The 21,141-nt window shown below is 39.5% G+C and overlaps 1 protein-coding gene across 2 annotated transcripts; it reads right to left on the reverse strand.

Annotated features, from left to right (window-relative positions):
- Nucleotides 1–320: 320 nt before the first annotated feature.
- ATP5MC3 (ATP synthase membrane subunit c locus 3) lies at nucleotides 321–3,970 on the reverse strand. 2 transcript variants are annotated; one of them, XM_007494413.3, is made up of 5 exons: nucleotides 3,834–3,970; nucleotides 3,507–3,632; nucleotides 2,164–2,241; nucleotides 1,491–1,684; nucleotides 321–580 (listed from the first exon to the last, which is right to left on the reverse strand). In XM_007494413.3, the coding sequence occupies exons 2-5, from the start codon at nucleotides 3,543–3,545 to the stop codon at nucleotides 466–468; spliced, it is 426 nt and encodes a 141-aa protein (XP_007494475.1). In that variant the 5' UTR covers nucleotides 3,546–3,632; nucleotides 3,834–3,970; the 3' UTR covers nucleotides 321–465. The 2 variants fall into 2 exon arrangements, with proteins under 2 accessions (XP_007494475.1, XP_016289203.1); XM_016433717.2 differs by having other exon boundaries at nucleotides 3,750–3,870.
- Between the last annotated feature and the right edge of the window lie 17,171 nt (nucleotides 3,971–21,141).

The following is a 21,141-nucleotide window of genomic DNA, read 5'->3' on the forward strand; positions in this document are numbered from 1 at the left end:
AAAATGCAGGCTGAGTGCTGAAATGAATGAATTAACTTAGAATAAGTCTCAATTTCATATTATGTTGTTTTTTAAAATCAACTTTTTTCATAACATTACCAAGTAGAGCTCCCAGTATTTCTCATGGAAGAATCATTTATACATACAATATTTCCTTTAGGCAAACATGAAAAAGAGGCAATATACAATAATATCCATTTTACTTCACTCTAATACCACTATAAATCAACAGTTAACAGGTTCATTCAGCTTAACAGAACAGCTTATATGTGTTCCCGTGTGCTAAAGTTCAGCATAATAAGTACAAATGACATCAAAAATTAAAGTTATCATCTTTAATGAAATGACTTTGGAAATAATGTACATTTCCATGACACTAACAGAACAGTTTTTGGAACCACAGTAAGATACACAGAATTACATCCGTAATTTGTATTAAATGTCAACATTTTGAATAGCAGTTTATTACAGGGCAAACAAGATCAAGAAAGCAACCATCAAACAAAAGAGACCCATAGCTTCAGACAAGGCGAATCCCAGGATAGCATATGAGAACAGCTGCTGCTTCAGTGAGGGGTTTCTAAAAAAGAAATACAGAAAACATGACTCTTATTTTGATACATTAATAAATTTCAATGTCTACCAAGGGCTAATGTCAAAGTTTTGGATTTTTAAACTTATTTTAAGATCTTGCCATAAAACAACTGCTTAAATCAGTCTCAAGTGCAAATACATATGTTCCCACTTTTACTGGAAGGGGATATGCCTAACAAGATGAACTCTGACAGCTGAGATTTGAGTTGTTTTTTTTTTTTTAAACCATTTCTCCATGGAAGAGTACCCTTAGTTGTTTTATTTCCAAGTTAAAACAACATAATCTGAAAAAAACTCTAGGCTTCCATTCTAGGAGCCCATTTTTTCTTGGACAGTTGTAATTAATGAACACTTCCATAGATAGCATTTTCAACTGAGTTCAAACCAAATTACTAGAAAGCAAAATCTAAAGTATATTACAAATAAGGCGGGGAGAGAAAACAATATTTTGAGAAAGGCAAATGTTTTTAAAATATTTTTCAGAGCCAATATATCATTACACCTGTGTGAACACATGTGGTTAAAGATATTTCATGTATTTTGAGAGGCTTATATAATTATATGAAACATGTCAACTGTTAAACCAAAAGATATGGTTAAGAAATAAGGCCTTAAATAATAGAAAAACAAAAATATAGATGAAATGTCTCTTTCTAAGGACATTTTAAAAAGCATGTTCACCAATAAAATTTCCAGATCCAAAACAGGTCTTTTACTCTCTTTGGGCAACCCTCTTCCTAAAAACAAACAAAAAACCCAACCACCACAACATGGTTTTAATAGCTAAATTAACTAATGACTTTGTTAAGTTTATAAAACCATTTTCAAGCTTATATTAGAGGAGCCTGCATGAAATGCAAATGACCATGAATTCTTTTAGATATGGAAAAAGTTACCTGGCATAACCAATAATGAGAGAACCAAAGACAGTTCCAATACCAGCACCAGAACCAGCCACTCCTACTGTGGCAGCACCTGCACCAATAAATTTGGCAGCAGTATCAACGTCTCTGCTGATAGCACTGGTCTGGAACTCCCTTAGTGCTAGCTGAGACACCCTGTTCTGGGCCCCATTAGATACTGTGTTGCCCTAGAAGAAAAAAAAAAGACAAAGATCAAATCAATTATTCTATTAGCTTATTTAAATGCCAGTACTGTCAAACTATTATCCTCATTGTATTGCTATAATTTTACCTTCAAGAGATGTAGGTAAAAATTTTTGTTTCTTTTAAATTAGGAATAGTGCAGCAAATCATTTGGAGTCTGAGGACTTGGGTTTAAATCCTAGGTCAACTGTCTTCATTAGGTCTCAGTTTCTTCATTTGTAAAATAAGAAGGTTGAACCAGAATCTAAGTACTAGTACTAAGTTCCCTTCCAGCTCTAAAATATGATCTTCACCTGAGTTGCATATGTTCATTGCAAGATTTTTTTCCCAAGTGGCTCAATCTCTAGAACTTAGATCTGTTTATTCCTTACTTTATCCTTATAAGAGAGGATGCAAAAAGATACCACTATAATATAAAATACATAAGACTTATTAGTTTGATGTTTCTTTTACAACCAATTACCTCTCCAGTCCTGACCTCTGGTCGAGACAACACTGCTGCAGAAATTGGTCTGTATACAATTCTGGATCCAGCACGGATCTGGGAAAAAAAAAAATTAAGTCCCCCAAGTATTAAGCAAGAATATGTTCCATAGAAATGCAAAGATTTTTGAAATTTTTTTGCACCCATGATTCTGAGAAAGCCAGTGGTTTAAAAACAGACTAGGCTAATTCTTCAGATAAGAAAGGAAAATAATTGTGGCTTTATATTGTTTACTAATTTGGAGGTGTTTTAAGTGGCAAACCATACTATATATTGCATTTTCCCACACCCCCCCCCCAAACAAACCAAAACCAAAAACAACCCTAATGTTTTAATTACAAACAACACACTACAAAAGTGAGGGGAAAAAAAGCCTAGGTACAAGGAGAAAAAGATCTTAATTAGAATGGTTATCTTTGAAGCTGGTACTTGTCATTCAAAACATTCTGTGCTTGGTATTTGAATTTTCTTTTTTGGTTGAACAAATAACACTTCCCAAAAAAGGTGAATATTAGATTAATCACAACTTCCATTTCCAAAGTCCAGGTGAAATACTAATCATTAAGTCAAAAAGAGCTCTTAAAAATTGTATTCCAGTTACACAGCACCTCATTATTGCAAAAGTCATGAGAGATCTCTTCCAATTCGGCCTATGTCCTTGGGTTTCTACCGGCCTAAGGTCACCGAGAGTCCTAACATAACTTTGTCCCTATTCCCAGGCGAGCCCTTCTGGATCTTACAAATACCCTGACCGATAGCAGAGGGCCCAGCCGACTGCCCCGTAGCACCTTCTCCAGCTCCTTCCCCCCGCCCACTCGGGAGGCGAAGTCCCTCCCTACGGGGATGCGGGAGAGTTTGACCTACAGGCAAGGATCTGCGAAGCCAGCATTAGCGGCCCCCCCCTCCATCCCCCAACCCCACCCCACCCCACCCCACCCCCGCCCAGCACTCAGGACAGTAACACCTGGGGGCTTCAGTTCGGCCCTCACGACTAAGTCAGGCCGCTGAGAGAGGAGGCCAATGGATAAGGAAAAGAACGGGGTGGTGGAGAGGTTGACCTACACTAGGGGTGAATGAGGCCTGACAGCTAGGCCCCGACGGCCTCCACCACCCTTTCACCTGAAGAGTTCTGCAGCCCCTTATCTAAGGAGGGGAAAAAAGGGATTCCTCTGTCCTAAGTGCTTCAGAAAGCAATGGATAGAAAAAGGTAAAGGGGACCCAAGGCCTGCAAAGTGGATCTACTGGGCCCGGTCCGGCCTTCTTCCCTGTCATGCAACGTGGACGCTCCTGGGAGCCAGGTTTCCCTCGCTGAAACCACTCACCAGCGCCGGGGAGCAGGCGAGCTTGGCGCAGGCGAACATCTTAGGAGCGGTTGGGGCGGCGGCGACAGAAGAAGGGATCAGGTGGTGGGAGGCGAGGGCTCGGCTCAGCGCCGCTTTCTCGTCTTTCTGCGGAGGGAGGAAACAGTTCTAAGGTCAAATGCTCGCTCGGGGCTTGCTTCCTCCGAATCCCCTTCCCGGAACCTAAAGCCCACGCGGCTCCGTTCCCCTTTCTCTCCGTACTACACCTGGGGCTGGGGCAGGACGCAGCCCGAATGAATGAGGGTAGCGGGTTGGACCGGGTCGGACTCCAGCGCGCCTAGGGCTTACCTTTCTCTGGCGGCTGCGGCAGAGGTCGAACCGAGTGGTGCTGGGTGCGCAGGCGCAGACAAACTCTTATCCCAACTCCAACACCCGGATGGAGAAGGCGGAGGGGGCTATGGCAGAGAAGGCGGGGGAAATGGAAGTGGGTGGGGGTTTGGGGAAATAGACGCTCAAGGTCACTTTGTAACAACTTTATTAGTAACAAGCTGGGAAGGACAACGAGGTTGACTATGCCAAGGGGAGGGAAAAGCGTAAAAGGGAGAGTCGCCTGCATCTGAATATAGTTGGTTAGGATATGAAGAAAGTAGAATATCTACCATCACCGAATCCTTAGTCCACATTTTTTATGGATGCATCTTTTCTTTACTTGCCAGACTTCCTGAAGAACAAGTCTTTAAAAAATTTTTATTTAAATGAGGATCTTTATTTTTTCTTTACAGACCTATCTATAGAGCCTTGGGCTTCAATAGCAGGGATAGGTGAAAGCCCTAGAGCAATAATGGTGAACCTTTTAGAGACACTGAGTGTCAGGGCCTGCCCCAACTCCACCCCCCCAGACCAAGTGCTGTATGCCTCCCCACCATGAGTGCTGGGCTTATCCTGCCCTCCCCTTTACCCAATAAAAAGGAGGGAGAAAGTGCTCCCATTGGGAGTGACATCTGTCACTAAATAGCTGACTTTGGAAAAGTCATTTTTGCCCCTCTGGTCCTCAGTTTCCCTAGACTTTAGACCTCAGTGTCCCTATTTGTAAAAACAAAACAAAACAAAACAAAACAAAACAATTTTCTGACCTGTAAAAGGCTGAAATTAATGATGTATTTTGCAAATAGGGACATTGAAACCTAGAGCCTGAAAAGGCATGTGAAAGCTCATACAATAAACTGCAGAACTGGCACTTGTTTTCTTTCACTTCATCTTTATCCATTTCATATGATGAGGTGCTGTTTGCTTGCCAAAGCTAACCCACTTCTTTCACCCTTGACTTTATTACAAACTGACTTCTCCAGCATATTACTCCTTATATCAGTTCTATTCGATCACTTATCTTCAGTCTCTCACTATCTGATGGCTGCTTCCCTACTATCTACAAACTCATGTCTCTTGCTTTCTTCAATCTGTGCAATTGGTTCTTCCACTTCCTTTTCTCTCTCTCTTCTAAATTCTATGCAATCTGGCAAAGACTTCATTATTCAATTGAAACTCTACAAATTTATCAATTATCACTTAATGACTAAATCTAATGGATTTTTCTCAGTCTTCATCCTTCTTGACTTCTCTGTTAGCCTTTGACATTCCTGATCATTCTCCCTGATACTTTCTCTTCTCTAGGTTTTTATGACAGTTTTCTCACCTGGTTCTCCAACTATCTGTCTAATTGTTCTCAATTTCTTTTGCTGGATCTTCAAGTCATGACTACTAACCTCAGTGTCCCTCAAAGCTCTGCCCTAGATCTTTTTCTCTTCTCCCTATTTACTGTTGATGATGCTAACTCCTATGGATTCAGTTATCATCTCTATGCAGATAATCCTCAGATCTATTGATCTAGTCCTAATCTCTGTCTTTAAAGCTCTAATCTTTAATCTCATATCTCCAACTGCCTATTAGATATCTAAAACTGAATGTTACATAGACATCTTAAAATCAAGATCTCCAAAAGTCTTTCTCCCCAAAACCATCCTGTCTTCCTAACTTCTTTTTTACTATCAAGGGTTCCACCATCCTCTCAGTCACCTAGGCTTGCAACTTGGGTGTTAACCTTGACCCTTCACTCTTACACCCCTCTGGTATCTAATCTGATACCAAGTCCCATTGATTCTATATTCTCAACATATCTCCTATATGAACCCTTGCCTCCTCACATAGTTGCCACCCTGGAACAGGCCCATATCACTTCATGCCTGGACTATTATAATGCCCTTTTAAAAAGGTTATTTATTTAATTAATGAATTAATTTTGAATATTTTTCCATGATTCATATTCTTTCCTTCTCCTCCTTCCACCCCCTCCCATAGCCAATGCTCAATTCCACTGGGTTTTATATGTGTCATTGATCAATACCTATTTCCATATTATTTGTGCTAGGGTGATTGTTTAGAGTCTACAACCCCAATCATATCCTCATGGAACCATATGATCAAGCAGATGTTTTCTCTTCTGTGTTTCTACTCCCACAGTTCTTTCTCTGAATGTGGGTAGTGTTCTTTCTCACAAGTCCTTCAGAATTGTCCTGGATCGTTGCATATAATGCCCTTTTTTTAAACCCTTACCTTCCTTCTTAGAATCAATACTGTGTATTGGTTCCCAGACAGAAAAGTGGTAAGGGCTAGGCAATGGGGGTTAAGTGACTTGCCCAGGGTCACACAGCTGGAAAGTATCTGAGGTCACATTTGAACCTAGGACCTCCTATCTCTAGACATGGCTCTCAATCCACTGAGCTACTCAGCTGCCCCCTAGAATCTCCTTCTGATTGGTCTCCCAGTCTCATTTTTCCTCACTACAGTCCGTTCTCCATTCAGCTACAAAATGATCTTTCCAAGGTGTAAGGCTGACTATGACACTTTCCTCCCTCTTCTCCCATTCAGTGAAATCCAGTGGCTGTCACTTCCAGGATCAAGTATAAAATCTGTTTGGCTTTCAAAAGCCTTCCGAATCTGTCTTTCTCCTGACTTCCCAGTCTTCTTATACTTTCTTATCCAACAACATTGGCCTCTTTACAGTTCCTCAAATATAACACTCTTATCTCCTGACTCCATAGATTTTAGTTGACAGTTCCTCATTCTTAGAATACTCCCATTTCTGCCTCCTAGATTCCTTTATTTCCTTCAAGATTCAGCTCAAATTCCACCTTCTACCTGAGGCTTATTCCTCCTCAGTATTAACACCTTCCTCTGAAATTACCTCCAATTTGCTCTACATTTATTTCATGTGTACATAGTTGTTTCTATCATTAGATTGTAAACTCCTTGAAGACAGGGACTTTCTTTTGACTCTCTTTGTATCTCCAGGGCTTAGCATAGTGCCCAGCACACAGGAAGAGCTTAATGAATGTTCAATGACTTGACTTGACATAGGTTTAATTATTTAACAGTTTCTACTGTATACTCTGTTAATGGTGAATTATTTGATAGTTAATCATAACTAGTCTTCAAATTAGTTTTGGGATTTGTAATTTATACATCTTTAGGAGATATGGTTGAAACATAGTCTTTGGGGGCAGGTAACATGGCTCAGTGAATTGAGAGCCATAAACAGGAAGTCCTAGGTTCTGAATGGGACTGTCTCTGTGCATCGACTTTTCCACTTAAATCTCCTTCAGCACAAGTATCTTTGTGCACACTCATCTATCCTAACCCCGTCCATCTTCTTCAAGACCTGCGGCGATGGGGGAGTGGTGACGCAACAAGTGGAGGTGACCACTGGCAGCTGTAGTCACGATCCTGCACATAGGCGGCCCACGGACCAGTGGTTGCTCGGACCTATACTTGGGGAGCAGAGACGTTCGGCAGCATCCTGGGTGACTGAGCAGCCCTCTCTAGGACAGCACTGCTCACCCTAATTAAGGGAGGGGACTAGAAAAGGTGTCCCAAACATTGCCTGCCCTACAAACACCCGGTCAGCACACTGCAGCTGGCAGGTCATCCCTTTAAGAGGTCGAAATCAAAGAAAACAAAATACAAAGAAACTCCTACTAGGAGCATGGAACATTGGGACATTTCTTGACAGAGAGAATACCCCAAGACCTGAGAGAAGAACAGCTCTAATCGGTAAAGAACTGGCACGATATAACATCGACATCGCAGCCTTAATTGAAACACGCTTACCAGAAGAGGGATCACTCAGTGAACCCACCACTGGATGCACCTTCTTCTGGAAAGGTAGAGCCACAAATGAATACAGAATCCATGGTGTTGGCCTGGCTATCAAGGCCAGTTTGTTCAAACAGCTGCCAGACTTGCCTATGGGCATCAACGAGAGGCTCATGAAGATCTGTTTACCTCTCGGCAAAGACCGGTATGCCACAATCATCAGTGCATATGCCCCAACACTGACCAGTACAGAGAAGACCATTGAGCAGTTCTACTCTGACCTGAGCGCCGTCTTGCACTCAGTGCCCACCAATGACAAGCTGATACTACTGGGAGACTTCAACGCCCGTGTTGGCCAGGACCATGAAAGATGGAAAGGAGTGCTCGGCAAACACGGAGTGGGCAAAATGAACAACAACGGCCTACTGCTACTCAGCAAATGCTCAGAGTTTGAACTCACCATCACGAACACTGCGTTCAGAATGACGAACAAATATAAAACAACATGGATGCACCCACGATCAAAACAGTGGCATCTCATTGACTACATCATTGTACGCCGGCGAGACATCCAGGATGAAAAGATCACCAGAGCCATGAGAGGAGCTGAATGCTGGACAGACCACCGATTGGTTAGAGCGACTCTTCAAATGCGCATTGCGCCTCGCCATCCAAAACGCGCTCAGACAGTTCACGCATTTTACAACTTGAGTCGTCTTAGAGATCCATCTTATTTGCAAACATTCCAGTCCTGCCTGGATGACAAGCTGTCTGCCAAGGGACCACTCACTGGAAGCTCAACTGAGAAATGGAACCAGTTCAGAGATGCAGTGAAGGAAACATCAAAGGCAGTCCTAGGCCCCAAACAACGCTACCACCAGGACTGGTTCGACGAGAACAACACTGCTATTGAAGACCTATTGAGCAAGAAGAACAAAGCCTTTATGGAATGGCAAAATAACCCAAACTCTGCTCCTAAAAAGGACAGATTCAAGTCTCTCCAAGCCACGGCGCAGCGTGAGATCAGGAAGATGCAAGACCGATGGTGGGAAAAAAAGGCAGAAGAAATCCAGCGCTTTGCTGACACGAAAAACTATAAACAATTTTTCAGTGCCCTCAAGACTGTCTATAGGCCATTAAAACCCACCACCACTCCCTTGCTATCCTCTGACAGTGACACTCTCATAAAAGATAAAAAAGGCATCAGCAACAGGTGGAAAGAACACTTCAGTCAGCTTCTCAACCGACCCTCTTCAGCCGACCAAAACGCCCTTGACCAGATCCCCCAAAACCGCACCATCGAACAACTTGACATCCTTCCTTCAATAGAGGAAGTCCAAAAAGCCATTAAACAAATGAGTGCAGGCAAGGCACCCGGTAAAGACGGGATCCCAACCGAGGTGTACAAGGCCTTAAATGGAAAGGCTCTCCAGGCATTCCACATAGTTCTGACCAGCATATGGGAAGAGGAAGACATGCCCCCAGAACTCAGAGATGCCTCCATCGTAGCCCTATACAAGAACAAAGGCTCACGAGCAGCCTGTGACAACTACAGAGGCATCTCACTACTCTCCACTGCTGGAAAGATCCTCGTCCGTGTAATACTCAACAGACTCCTGTCATCTGTTTCAGAGCAGAACCTGCCTGAATCACAATGTGGCTTCCGACCAGATCGCAGCACCATCGACATGGTCTTCACAGTAAAGCAAATGCAGGAAAAACACCTTGAGCAGAACCTGAGTCTCTACATTGTCTTCATAGACCTGACAAAGGCGTTCGACACAGTGAACAGGGACGCATTGTGGGTGATCCTCAGCAAGCTCGGTTGCCCAGCAAAATCCATCAAACTGATCCAGCTCTTTCATGTCGACATGACAGGGGAAGTCCTATCTGGTGGAGAGACTTCCGATTGCTTCAACATCTCCAATGGCATGAAACAAGACTGTGTCCTCGCTCCGGTACTATTCAACCTATACTTCACCCAAGTATTACGACATGCTGTGATGGATCTAGACCTGGGCGTCTACATCAAATACCGACTGGATGGCTCACTATTCGACCTTCGCCGCCTGACTGCAAAAACAAAGACAACAGAGAGACTCATCCTGGAAGCTCTCTTCGCAGATGACTGTGCTCTCATGGCCCACCAAGAAAATCATCTCCAAACCATTGTGGACAGGTTCTCTACCGCAACAAAAGATACCCCATACCAAGATTAACTCAGAATGGATAAATTGCTTAAATATAAAGAAGGAAATCATAAACAAATTAGGTGAACATAGAATAGTATACCTATCAGATCTATGGGGAAGGAAAGAATTTAAGACCATGCTGGAGATAGAGAATACTACAAAATGTAAAATTAATCATTTTGATTGTATTATATTAAACATTTCCTGTATGAACAAAACCAATGCAAACATAATTAGAAGGGAAGCAAAAAATTTGGGAAAAAAATTATAACAAAAACTTCTGACAAAGATCTCATTTTTCAAATTTATAAGGAGCTAAGTTAATTGTACAAAAAAATCAAGCCATTCTGCAGTTGACAAATGGTCAAGGGACATGAATAGGCAGTTTTCAGATAAAAAATCAAAGCTATCAATAAGCACTTGAAAAAGTGTTCTAAATCTCTCATAATTAGAGAAATGCAAACCAAAAAAACACTGAGGTACCACCTCACACCTATAAGGTTGGCCAATATGACAGTAAAGGAAATTAATAAATGTTGGAGAGGATGTGGCAAAATCGGGACACTAACACATTGCTGGTGGAGTTGTGAATTGATACAATCATTCTGGAAGGCAATATGGAATTATGCCAAAAGGGCTTTAAAAGAATGCATGCCTTTTCATCCAGCAATACCACTACTAGGTTTGTACCCTAAAGAGATAATAAGGAAAAACACTTTTACCAAAATATTCATAGCCGCACTCTTCATGGTGGCAAAAACATTGGAAAATGAAGGGTTGTCCCTTGATTGGGAAATGGCTAAACAAATTGTGGTGTACGATGGTGATGGAATACTATTGTGCTGTTAAGGAATGATGATCTGGAGGAATTCTATATGATGCAGAGTGAAATAAGCAGAACCAGGAGAACATTGTACACAGAAAGTAAAACATTGTGGAACAATCCAATGTAATGGACTTTACTACTAGTAGCAATGCAACAAGCCAGGACACTCCCGAAGGACTTATGTGAAAGAATGCTATCCACATTGAGAGAAAGAACTGTAGGGAGAAGAAATGCAAATCAAAACATATGACATCACTTATCCCATGTCTCTATGGGTATGTGATTTGGGATTTAGGCTTTAAAAAATCGCTCTAAAGCAAAAATGAATAATATGGAAATAGGTATCAAGTGATAACATTTGTACAACCCAGTGGAATTGCTTGTTGGCTCTGGGAGGGAAGAAGGGAGGAGAAGTAAATGAATTATGTAAACATGGGAAAATATTTAAAAATAAAAGTAAAATAATAAAGTAAACTTTATTTCTCCCAGAACCCATCATCATTCTCTATGCAAAGGTTTAATAAATTTTTATGCTTTGTGATGACTCCTGTGAAGGAAAGATTATAGCACAAGATGGCTTTTGCAAGAAGCAAGAGATGGAATATTGAATGAACTGTCAAGCCACCAGAGAGAGAGAAGATTCCAAAAGAATTTGGACAGGAGGCAGTTAAGAAGCCTCCACATCCTAGATCTAATCCCTAAACATCATATATCATTTTACCTCTGGATATGACATTTTTGACAATGAAACATGCCATTAAAAAAAATTTTTAAATTAAAAAACTCTTACCCTCTGTCTTAGAATCAATACTGTGTATTGGTTCCAAGGCAGAAGAGTGGTAAGAGCTAGGCAATGGGGGTCAAGTGACTTGCCCAGGGTCACACAACTAGGAAGTGTCTGAGGCCAGATTTGAACCTAGGACCTCCCATCTCTAGGCCTGACTCTCAATTCACTGAGCCACCCAGCAGCCCCCTGAAATATGCCATTCAAACACATCTTTTTTTTTATCTTTATTCTTCGTCTTTCTTTTTGTTTCCCTAGTCCTTAGCACAGCATTTGGTATATAGTAGATACTTAATAAATGTTTATTGAATTGAAATTTTTTTTCTGACAAGAGGTAATACTGTACTATTACTCATACTACTATTCACCAATAAGAATATTTATAGTTAAAAATCAGGAAAAGTTAAATTCTGATGTGTGGAGCTCAGATAAAAAAAGATTGATGACCCTAATTTAATCTGACAACATTGCTCACACAAAATTCATGTATCTAAATTTGCATTCTTGAACATTTGAGAAACTTTACTCTCAAGCATAGAATAATTATATTTACATAATATTTTATAGTTTACAATATGCTACCTTTAAAATGGTCCTGTGGGACACATAGCGGAATTGCCATTATACCTATTTCATCTAGGAATAAAAGGCTCTGAGGGGCCAAGTGTCTGACCCAGTGTCTCATATATTAGTGTCAAGATGTGGACCCAAACCCAAGTTTTTTGAGCCTGTCTAGAGAGCTTTCCACTGATATGTGACCTCTCTATTTATAATCAGGATGATCAAGGTTCAAACCCTGCCTCTGGCACATGCTAGCTGTGTGACTGTGATTCTTATTGTTCAGTCATGTCACTTTATGGATCATCACATGCCAGGCCCTTAGAGCCTCCTCTGTCCTGAAGTTTGTACAAGCTCATGCTCATTGCTTCCATGACACTATATTTCCATCTCATCCTCTACTGTTTCCTTTTCCTTTTTTCTTCAATCTTTCCCAACATCAGAGTTTTTTCCAATGAGTCCTATCTTCTCACTATGTAGCCAAAGTCTTTAAGTTTCATCTTTAGTATTTGCTTTCCATTGAATAGTCTGAATTAATTTCTTTTAGAAGTACTGATTGATTTGATCTCCTTGCCTTAGAAGGGACTCTCAAAAGTCTCTTCCAGAACCATGGTTTAAAAGTATCCATTTCTATGGCTTTTGTGAGAGATGAAGTTCAGTAAGATGGTGGACTTTTCTTAATGAATCACTAAGATGGAGTCAGGAAACCTTTCCATCAAAACATGCTAAGTTTCATGTTCCCAAGCTAAGGCTCATTTCAGATGGATAGGATTGAAATGTCCTTACTTTGATTGGTTAAAAGGCTATAAAGATATGCAGATAGATAGGACTGAACCAGTCTTTATGTTGATTGGTTAAAACCTGTTTGAATAATTAGGATAATTGGCTTTGTAATTAGCTTAGCTTTTGACATAAGATTGTAAGTCTCAAGTAACCAGCCAATGGGGAATGAGAGGAAGGACCAGGGACTATAAAAGGAGGCTGTCTGTCACCATACTTTGTATTTGCTTGCTTGCTGTCTGTAACACTTATAACACTGGCTTGTGAGGACTTGTTCTCTCAAGGATGAAATAAAATAGACTTTGACACACTGACACTGAGTTCAAGAGTCTTTTGAGTAGGTGGTCATTCCTCTCACTCTCAGCTTTCCTTATAGTCTATTTTTCACAGCCATACTTGATACTGGAAAAACTATAGCTTTGACTGTATGAACCTTTATTGGCAAGGTGATGTCTCTGGTTTTTAGTGAAGTGTGACAAGGAAATCACTTTAAAAGACTGATATATATTAATTTAAGGTCGCCAAGGAATTCAGCTATGTAATTCCTAAATGAAAACTCAAGTCAGCCGTCAGCCTTTTATAGAGTTTAATTACAAACAGGAGGAAGAAAGGAATTAGAGAGAGAGAGAGAGAGAGAGAGAGAGAAAGGGGAGAGAAGGGAATAGGGCTTAAATACCCCCTCTGTTTAGGCTGGGCCAAAAGGCCCAAGCCCTTAGATAGCTGGGGCAAAGAAAGGAGATCAGTCCCTATTACTCACGTGACCAAAATGGAGAAACAGTCTCCGGGGCCTCCAACTCCAGCTTCCTTCAGAGCAAGCTTCTCAGAGCACCTCTCCAACCACTCAGAGCCAAAACTCTCCAACCCACCCCCCAGTCCTCAGACCCCTCTATCTTTAAGGAAACCATCCAAGTTCCCTCCCCTCAGTTCTCACATCTACCAATCACTGTCCATCATTTTCCCTGTGCCAATGGTGGCTCTAGCTTAACCCAGGACCGCCCAGAGGTCTGTGGCTTTGCACATGTCTGTTGGAGGTCATATTCTCAAATAATTAAATCTTGATCTTTTGCTACAGCCCTTCCTAAATCCTGTTACCCTGAGTAGGGTAGAGATTGGAATAATTAAATTTTGATCTATGCTGCAGCCCTTCCTAAATCCTGTTAGGACTGAGTAGGGTGGAGATTGCAATTTCCAAGACTTGGTTCTGTCATTCCAAGTATCTCTATTGTATCAATTCTAAAATCAATCATGACTCAAAGAAATTCCTGTTCTGTGCTTAAGCATAGGTCAAAGCCCTTTCCATTGTTCAGCAAAAGGTTTCTGTCCTAAAGTAATCTTAAGAAGGGAGGAGGAGGAACCTCCCTTGTCAATTGGGTTCACATTCCATTAGACTATCAATAAGAAATTTTCCAAGTATGAAATTTCCCAATGGTGAAATTTCCAACATTTATAAGTCTAAGAAATTTTGAGGTTTACAATCCCCCCTGATGATCATTGGGAGACTAGTCTCCCCATTGATCATTTAACATAATCATTTTGTAGTTCTAAATTCACTTCTAACTAAAGATATACACAATATTCAATTTTCTAAGAGAAATTAGAATAGTGAGAGAGGAAATAGAAAAGAAAAGAAAGCAAAACCAATGTTTGCTAGGCGCATTGACAGGAAGCCAAATTAGGGGCAGTCCCTTTTGGCATAAATGTGTACAGTTACAATAAATGTTCAATCAAAAGTTCAGTTCAATCAATCACATCCAAAGTTCATTCTTGATCTTCTTGATGAAGTGTAGGGTTTCAGCATCTTTCTGCAACAGTTCATTCTCTGGATATAAAAGTTTCAATCTTCTTTCTTGAAGATCTTTTCTCAAACAGAATCAAAATCTTTGATTTTTATAACAGTAAAATCTTAAACAAAATTCAAGATTCTTGGGTTTTTATAAAAACACAATCTCAAACAAACAAACAAAAAATTCAAAAATAAAAATATTCTTAGATTTTAAATTAAAATACAATCCCCCCTGAAGTAAGTATTAAAAATATATATATATATCAAGTTGAGCTCAGAATGCAATGTTCAGTTATGGGGGTGCATGTGTCAATTATCAAAAGAATAGAAAAATAATCAAAAACATAAGAAAAATTCAAAATAGACCTTGTATAGGTCCAGTTTAAAGTAATTTCTATCTCACAAGTATGTAGGACAGAATGCAGTAATATTTCACTTAGCCATTTGTAGCCAAGACTACAGGAAGTTGCCATAATATAAGAAGAAAAGAATTAGAATTCTATTTTGATGGGGAAATGTCATTCCCTCGTCTGATTTTTTTTCCTCAGGGATATAGGGAGCCAGCATGATAGTCAAGCTTTGTACTTGTTTGAGTACTTCACAAAGAGTATAGATACAAGGAAGTCCTACGACTTAAACATAAGTTAAGCGTCGCAACCTCGAGTCTCACTTTAATATTTCTTGTGTGCTCTATTGGCACTATTCAGGTTTAGTCTGTGCTCCTTGTTTTTTTCCCTTTTCCTGGAATCAGACACAAACATTAATCACAGTCCTATAATATTTTACCAATAAATGGCAGGTTCCCATAGTTTAAAGCTTTTAGGTATATATTGATATTATAGCAAGAGTATATATATTAACTTGTATTACTGCAGGGAAAAATAATATTAATATTAATTATGTGTACCTTCAGTACAAAAAATGAGAAAAAAATCAAATATTCTGATCAAAAAAGAAAAGAAAAGAAATAAGAAAAATAAGAAGAAAAATCAGTAATTCAATATATTCTTGAAAAAACAGCATCCATTTGTCTATGGATTATTATCTCCAATTCATATGATAAGATAGAGTCACAATTCATATGATAGGATAGAGTCAATCAGTCTCAGCAGAAGATGCTTTCTTCACATGTGAGCAGTGAATCCAAGAGTCTCTTTCTCCAATCTTTATAGATGTTGGAGTAGTTAATAATATTTGGAATGGTCCTTCCCATGAAGGTTGAGTTGCTCCAGTTCACTTGAAATTCTTGATATAAACTTTATCTCCTGGGTTCAGGTCATGCAGAGAAAAGTCTAATGGTCCGGTTTGTACTGCAGCTCCGGATTCATGAAGTTCACATAGTTTGTGCTGTAACTCCTGTATATAGGAAGCAATAGTAATATCTCCCCCTAATAGCGATGTATAAGCCGGGGAGAAAGGCTTAGCCTGTATAGGTGGATGTTCAAAAAGCATCTCAAATGGTGAAATATGTAAGTCTCCTCTAGGCCTGCTTCTAAGATAAAATAGGGCCAGAGGGAGAATTTCAGGCCATTTTAAATGGGTCTCAGTGCATAATTTGCCAATCATAGTCTTAAGTTCTTTATTCATCCTCTCCACTTGGCCTGAGCTCTGGGGGTGATATGGAACATGGAATTTTGGAGTTATCCCCAAGCAAGAATATATTTGGTTTAAGACAGAATCGGTAAAATGACTCCCTTTATCGGAGTTAATACGTGCTGGCCGGCCAAAACGAGGAATAATTTCTTTTAAAAGTATCAGGTGATAAAACTCACCAACAACAGTGCCCTAAGGTCCTGGCTGGGAGAGCTGTTTCTAAATTGTAAAAATGGAGATTTGAACCCCGGACTCCAATGCCCAGAAATCCTTGGCCACTTCCTAGAATGCTTTGTAATCTCACTGAGATCCTCACCTGGGTAAGATAAAAAATTTCTATTTAAACTGGTTGTAAATCCTACCGGCTCTCTCTTCCTATTTCTGGTTTCAAGAAGATGCGGCTCCCCACCTAGCAGGCAAGATGTGAGTGGTGGTGAATGGGCTCTCTGGGCCTAGGTATGTGCTTTTCTTATTTTGTATTTTCTCTAATTCTTAATCTTAAATAAACCTCTAAAAATAGAATACTTCTAATAGAGTAAAACTAATTTTTACCTCCCACAGTTTGACCTAAATTTTAATCTTAACAGTATGATATAACCACTTCAGGAAAATGAAATATCTCAATCTTCTGATTATTTTCTGATTCTTTTCTCTACTAAGTTCAGCTTTTCATAGCTACTGCCTAGAATTTTTTTTAAGCCACGTTTCTTAGGCCAAGTTTTTTTTTTTTTAATCCTTGCAAAGCTTCTGTTCCTTCCAGCCATTAGATGACTCACTGGCTCCTGGCCCGGCCCTTCCCTGCCTGCCTGTCTGAAGGCATCCGCTTCAGACTTTCTTGAGCCTTTCCCACTGGTCCAGCTGCTCTCTATACTCACCTGGTTCCCACTCTCCTGGCCCTGCCTGCCTGTGTTCCTGTCTGCAGCCATCAGCTCCAGACCTGTTTGCTGTTTTGCCACTCACCAGATATCACTCACCTGATGCCCTGCTGTCTTCCATCCAGGCCCAGATGCACCTCCCAGCCCAGAAATCCTGACTCAGGCCCAGGACTCATTTCTACCAGCTGGTAAAGACGGGGAGGTAATTTTCCCTTAGGCTAAGAATGTGGACTGGGGGTAGGAGATCGTAGGAGGGGAGAAAGAAGAAAGTGACTTTTCCAAAAAGGAACTTAAAAGCATGGCTATTTTACAAGGATATCTTTTAATTGCATTGATCCTTTTATTGACTTCACTTGCATGTCAGGGGGAAAATTCAGCTCCCTACAACCCTTTACCGACTTTGGGGAAGCAGCTGGGTGTCTCAGTGGACTGAGAGCCAGGCCTAGAGATGGGAGGTCCTCAGTTGAAATCTGGCCTCAGATACTTCCCAGCTGTGTGGCCCTGGATGGGTCACCCCATTGCCTAGCCCATACCACTCTGCCTTCCAACAATAGGCATCTAACTGGATAAAAATCCAAGGAACTTTAAAGAGACTGGAGGTTATATTTTAAGGCATTTCAGACTCCAATGTTTTATAAAAATCTCTGTATTCTATTGCATTTACTGTTTGTTTTAAGATTTAACTTTGTGAATTTAAGTTCATATATTACTGCATTCAATATTATTCTGTTATACTGCTCATTTTAATGTACTTGGTTTTAACTACTTTTCCCCTATAACCATTCTGAACAAATATTTATTGAATAAGCCCATATATGAAAACACAGTTTTTCTATTTTTGACTTTGTAAATTGTCACATAGAGGATAGATGGACTTCATCTGTGCTAAACATCTCAATTGATGTGAAGGGTTTTCTAGACATGATTTTTAGAATTTCCTTAACAATTTCTGCTCATTTTTGCCTGCTGCTAACATGAGGTGTAAGGCCCATTCTAGTAGCTGAAGTGAAATACAATTATAACCCCCAACCTTCCCTCATTTCTAAATATGTAAATGGAAGTTGGGGCAGTTAATCTCAGGGCATTTGTACCCCTAAAAAGCCTCCAAAAAAGGAGCACCTCTCATTTATAACTCTTCAGCTCACTACTTTACTTCCACCAGAATGATCTCTAGATTTCTTGATGATGTTCTAAACCCAAAATGAGTTTTACTTTGTTTAAAAATATATTCACCAAGGTTGAAAGTTTTGCTACGTTTGTAAAAACTTGTGACAAATATCCATCGATTCATAGGCTTTTAAAAAATGCCAAAAAGCAACTTATATGTGAAATATGATAGTGTGTTCATTTGCTGTTGTAATTAATTGGGCTGCTGAGAGTTTTGGGGATACTGATATCTACATATTTGTACTACTGTTCTTTAAAAATGAAAAATGTTACCTTGTTCAATTCATTTGCTCATACTCACAGTGGATCATGGCCATACATGAAGAGGAAATGGATCTTATTTTGGGTGAGAAAGCCTTGCATTCTATATTTTTTTAGCTGACACAGAGTGTCAATGATTATAAGCTACACTTTTATTTTTAGAACTCTTTTATTATATTTTTCTTGCATGTGCAATATACTATTTCAGTTTTTTCTCTCTTTTTTTATATTTGAAGCACATGTCACCATCATTAAGATTTTTTTAACTTTTTTGATTTTGCAGTAATATAAGTTTAAGATACATTTGCTAATGCATATCCCTAAAGCTTGAGACTATAAAAATGATGCCACTAATTATTTTTAAAAATTATGGGACTTTGCTTAAAAATTCTGTTTGATTTCAGGACAAGATATACACAAAAGAGCCATTGCACAGGGTCAAAGATAAGCCAATGCAGGATAGATTGATGCTCTTCCAGGCCAATACAAAGTTCTTGAACCTAGCTTGAAGACTCGAGGTTACTATGTTTAACATTTGTTACGACATAGGCTTTCCTTGTGTCCATACTCACTCTGAAAATACTTACAGATGAGTTTCCCCAAACCTTGGCTCCTACCTGGCTCCTATAATCTGGTCCCTTTTTCTGTCTTTCTTAGTGTGGTACCTTTCTGTAGTCCTGGCTACTGACTGGGTAAATGTATCATTGCTTAGATCATTTTAATTGGGCCCTGATTCAAGTACCTGTTATAGATTTACTTTTTCTTTACTTAGAATTTTTACACATGAGACTTTGATAGTCTATATTTTCATCCAGAATTTTTTTCTTTTTGATTTTTCTGATATCTTTTTAATTTCTCTTGCCAAATGATTCATATACCTCATACCTCAGCCATGTATCCCTAAGTGATCCTGTGTTTTTTCAATCACCCTCAACACAGGGAAATGTAAAAAAATATTATTTTAAATTGCAAAGTTCAAATTCCTTTTAAGAAGAATTTTAGGTAAAGAAACATGAAACCTCTCTGAATCCAGAAACTGAACTATTGGAGAAGACACAGACCACAAGCTGCACAAGAAGATCAAGAATGAACTTTGGGTGTACTTGATTGAACGTTTATTTGTATGTATCCTTTAATGCCAAAGGGGACTGCCCCCTAACTGGCTTTTTGTCAATGCTTCCAGCAATTATTGGTTTTGTTCTTTTTTTTTCTTATCCTCAAATTATTGTAATCTTTAAATTGATTATGTTTTCATGATCCTTTGGGGAAGTCCTTCTCCCCAAACAATCACACGGAGAAATGTAAAAAAGGAGATTTGAACCCTGGACTCCAATCCCCAGAAGTTTTTGGCCACTTCCCAGAATGCTTTGTAATCTCACTGAGATCCTCACCTGGGTGAGATAAAAAATTTCTATTTAAACTGGTTGAAAAGCCTACTTCTACTTCCAAGGAGATGTGGCTCCCCACCTAGCAGGCACGATGTGAGTGGTGGTGAATGGGCTCTCTCGGCCTAGGCATGTGCTTTTCTTATTTTGTATTTTCTCTAATTCTTAATCTTAAATAAACCTCTAAAAATATAATACTTCTAGCAGAGAAACTAAATTTAACTGCTACAAAATCTCCTTTCCCCTGGGGAACAACTGCCTAGATTATGAATGGAAAAAAACCTGTAGAAAGTTTTGGCTTTGTCCTGCTCCCCACATGTTTTGTGAAGACAGTTAGAAAAATAATTACAACATATATATATATATATATATATATATATGAATACTACATTCTCCAACATTTATATGGTGGTTGAAGAATTGGGGACATTGAGGAATACAGCATACCTCCAATTTTTTATATTAATAGGTAATATCATTTTTGTACTCCCCAGCACTGTGTTTAGAGATGCTAACATAAAAAAATTAATTGAAGCTGAAATTCAGAAAAACACTAAAAAAATTGAGGACATAAAAAAGATGCAAGAGAACATGCAAGCCCAATTTGAAAACTTAAAATGTTTCTTACAGGATCAATTGGCAGACATCCACCTTACCAGAAACAGACCCGTTTCAGAACCTTTGAATGAGGAAATTTCCTTCCCTGAAATAGAGATGGAAAAGACCTTCCCTATAGCTCAGTTAACAGTATGCTTCTCTTGTGTAGTGCAAATTTTGACTGAATTTAATTCCCCAAACTCTACCCCTGCAATCCCACTTTCTCATGTTCCCTCTCCTACAGAAAACCAAATTCCAGCCCAAAGGAGATCTTGTCCTCCTAGAGAAATTTGGCCTAGTCAAATTGACCCACAGGTACAAAAATTCAACTAGAGGCCTGTTTTGTCTAAGAGCAGTACCTGAAATAGGATGGTATGGGGATGTGGTGACTTTAAGACACAGGATACCGTTTACTCCCCAAGAAATAAATGAATTTACACAAAATATCCCCACATATGAACAAGATCCCTTTCTAGTAATAAAAAAAGTTGGGAGACATATTTTTTTTCAATATAATCCATCTTACAAGGACATTGAGAACTTGCTACAGGCTTTTTAAACTGAACGTGAGAAAAATAAAATAATTGCTCATGTCAACAAAACCCGGGGGCATAATGCAGCATAATGGCCATCTCAGGATCCTGAATGGGACTATAACAACTATACTGTTGTTCAGAGACCATCCTTACAACAATGAGGGAATGTG

The sequence above is a fragment of the Monodelphis domestica genome, chromosome 4, assembly GCF_027887165.1.
Source record: "Monodelphis domestica isolate mMonDom1 chromosome 4, mMonDom1.pri, whole genome shotgun sequence".
Taxonomy (NCBI): domain Eukaryota; kingdom Metazoa; phylum Chordata; class Mammalia; order Didelphimorphia; family Didelphidae; genus Monodelphis; species Monodelphis domestica.

What these genes read in the sequence shown, in the direction of transcription:
- ATP5MC3 (XM_007494413.3), bottom strand. Translation starts at nt 3,545, where the DNA reads ATGTTCGCCTGCGCCAAGCTCGCCTGCTCCCCGGCGCTG. An exon ending in TCGCCTGCTCCCCGGCGCTG is followed by an intron (nt 2,242 to 3,506) that starts GTGAGTGGTTTC and finishes TTTTTTTCCCAG; the next exon opens with ATCCGTGCTGGATCCAGAAT. An exon ending in CAGAGGTCAGGACTGGAGAG is followed by an intron (nt 1,685 to 2,163) that starts GTAATTGGTTGT and finishes TTTTTCTTCTAG; the next exon opens with GGCAACACAGTATCTAATGG.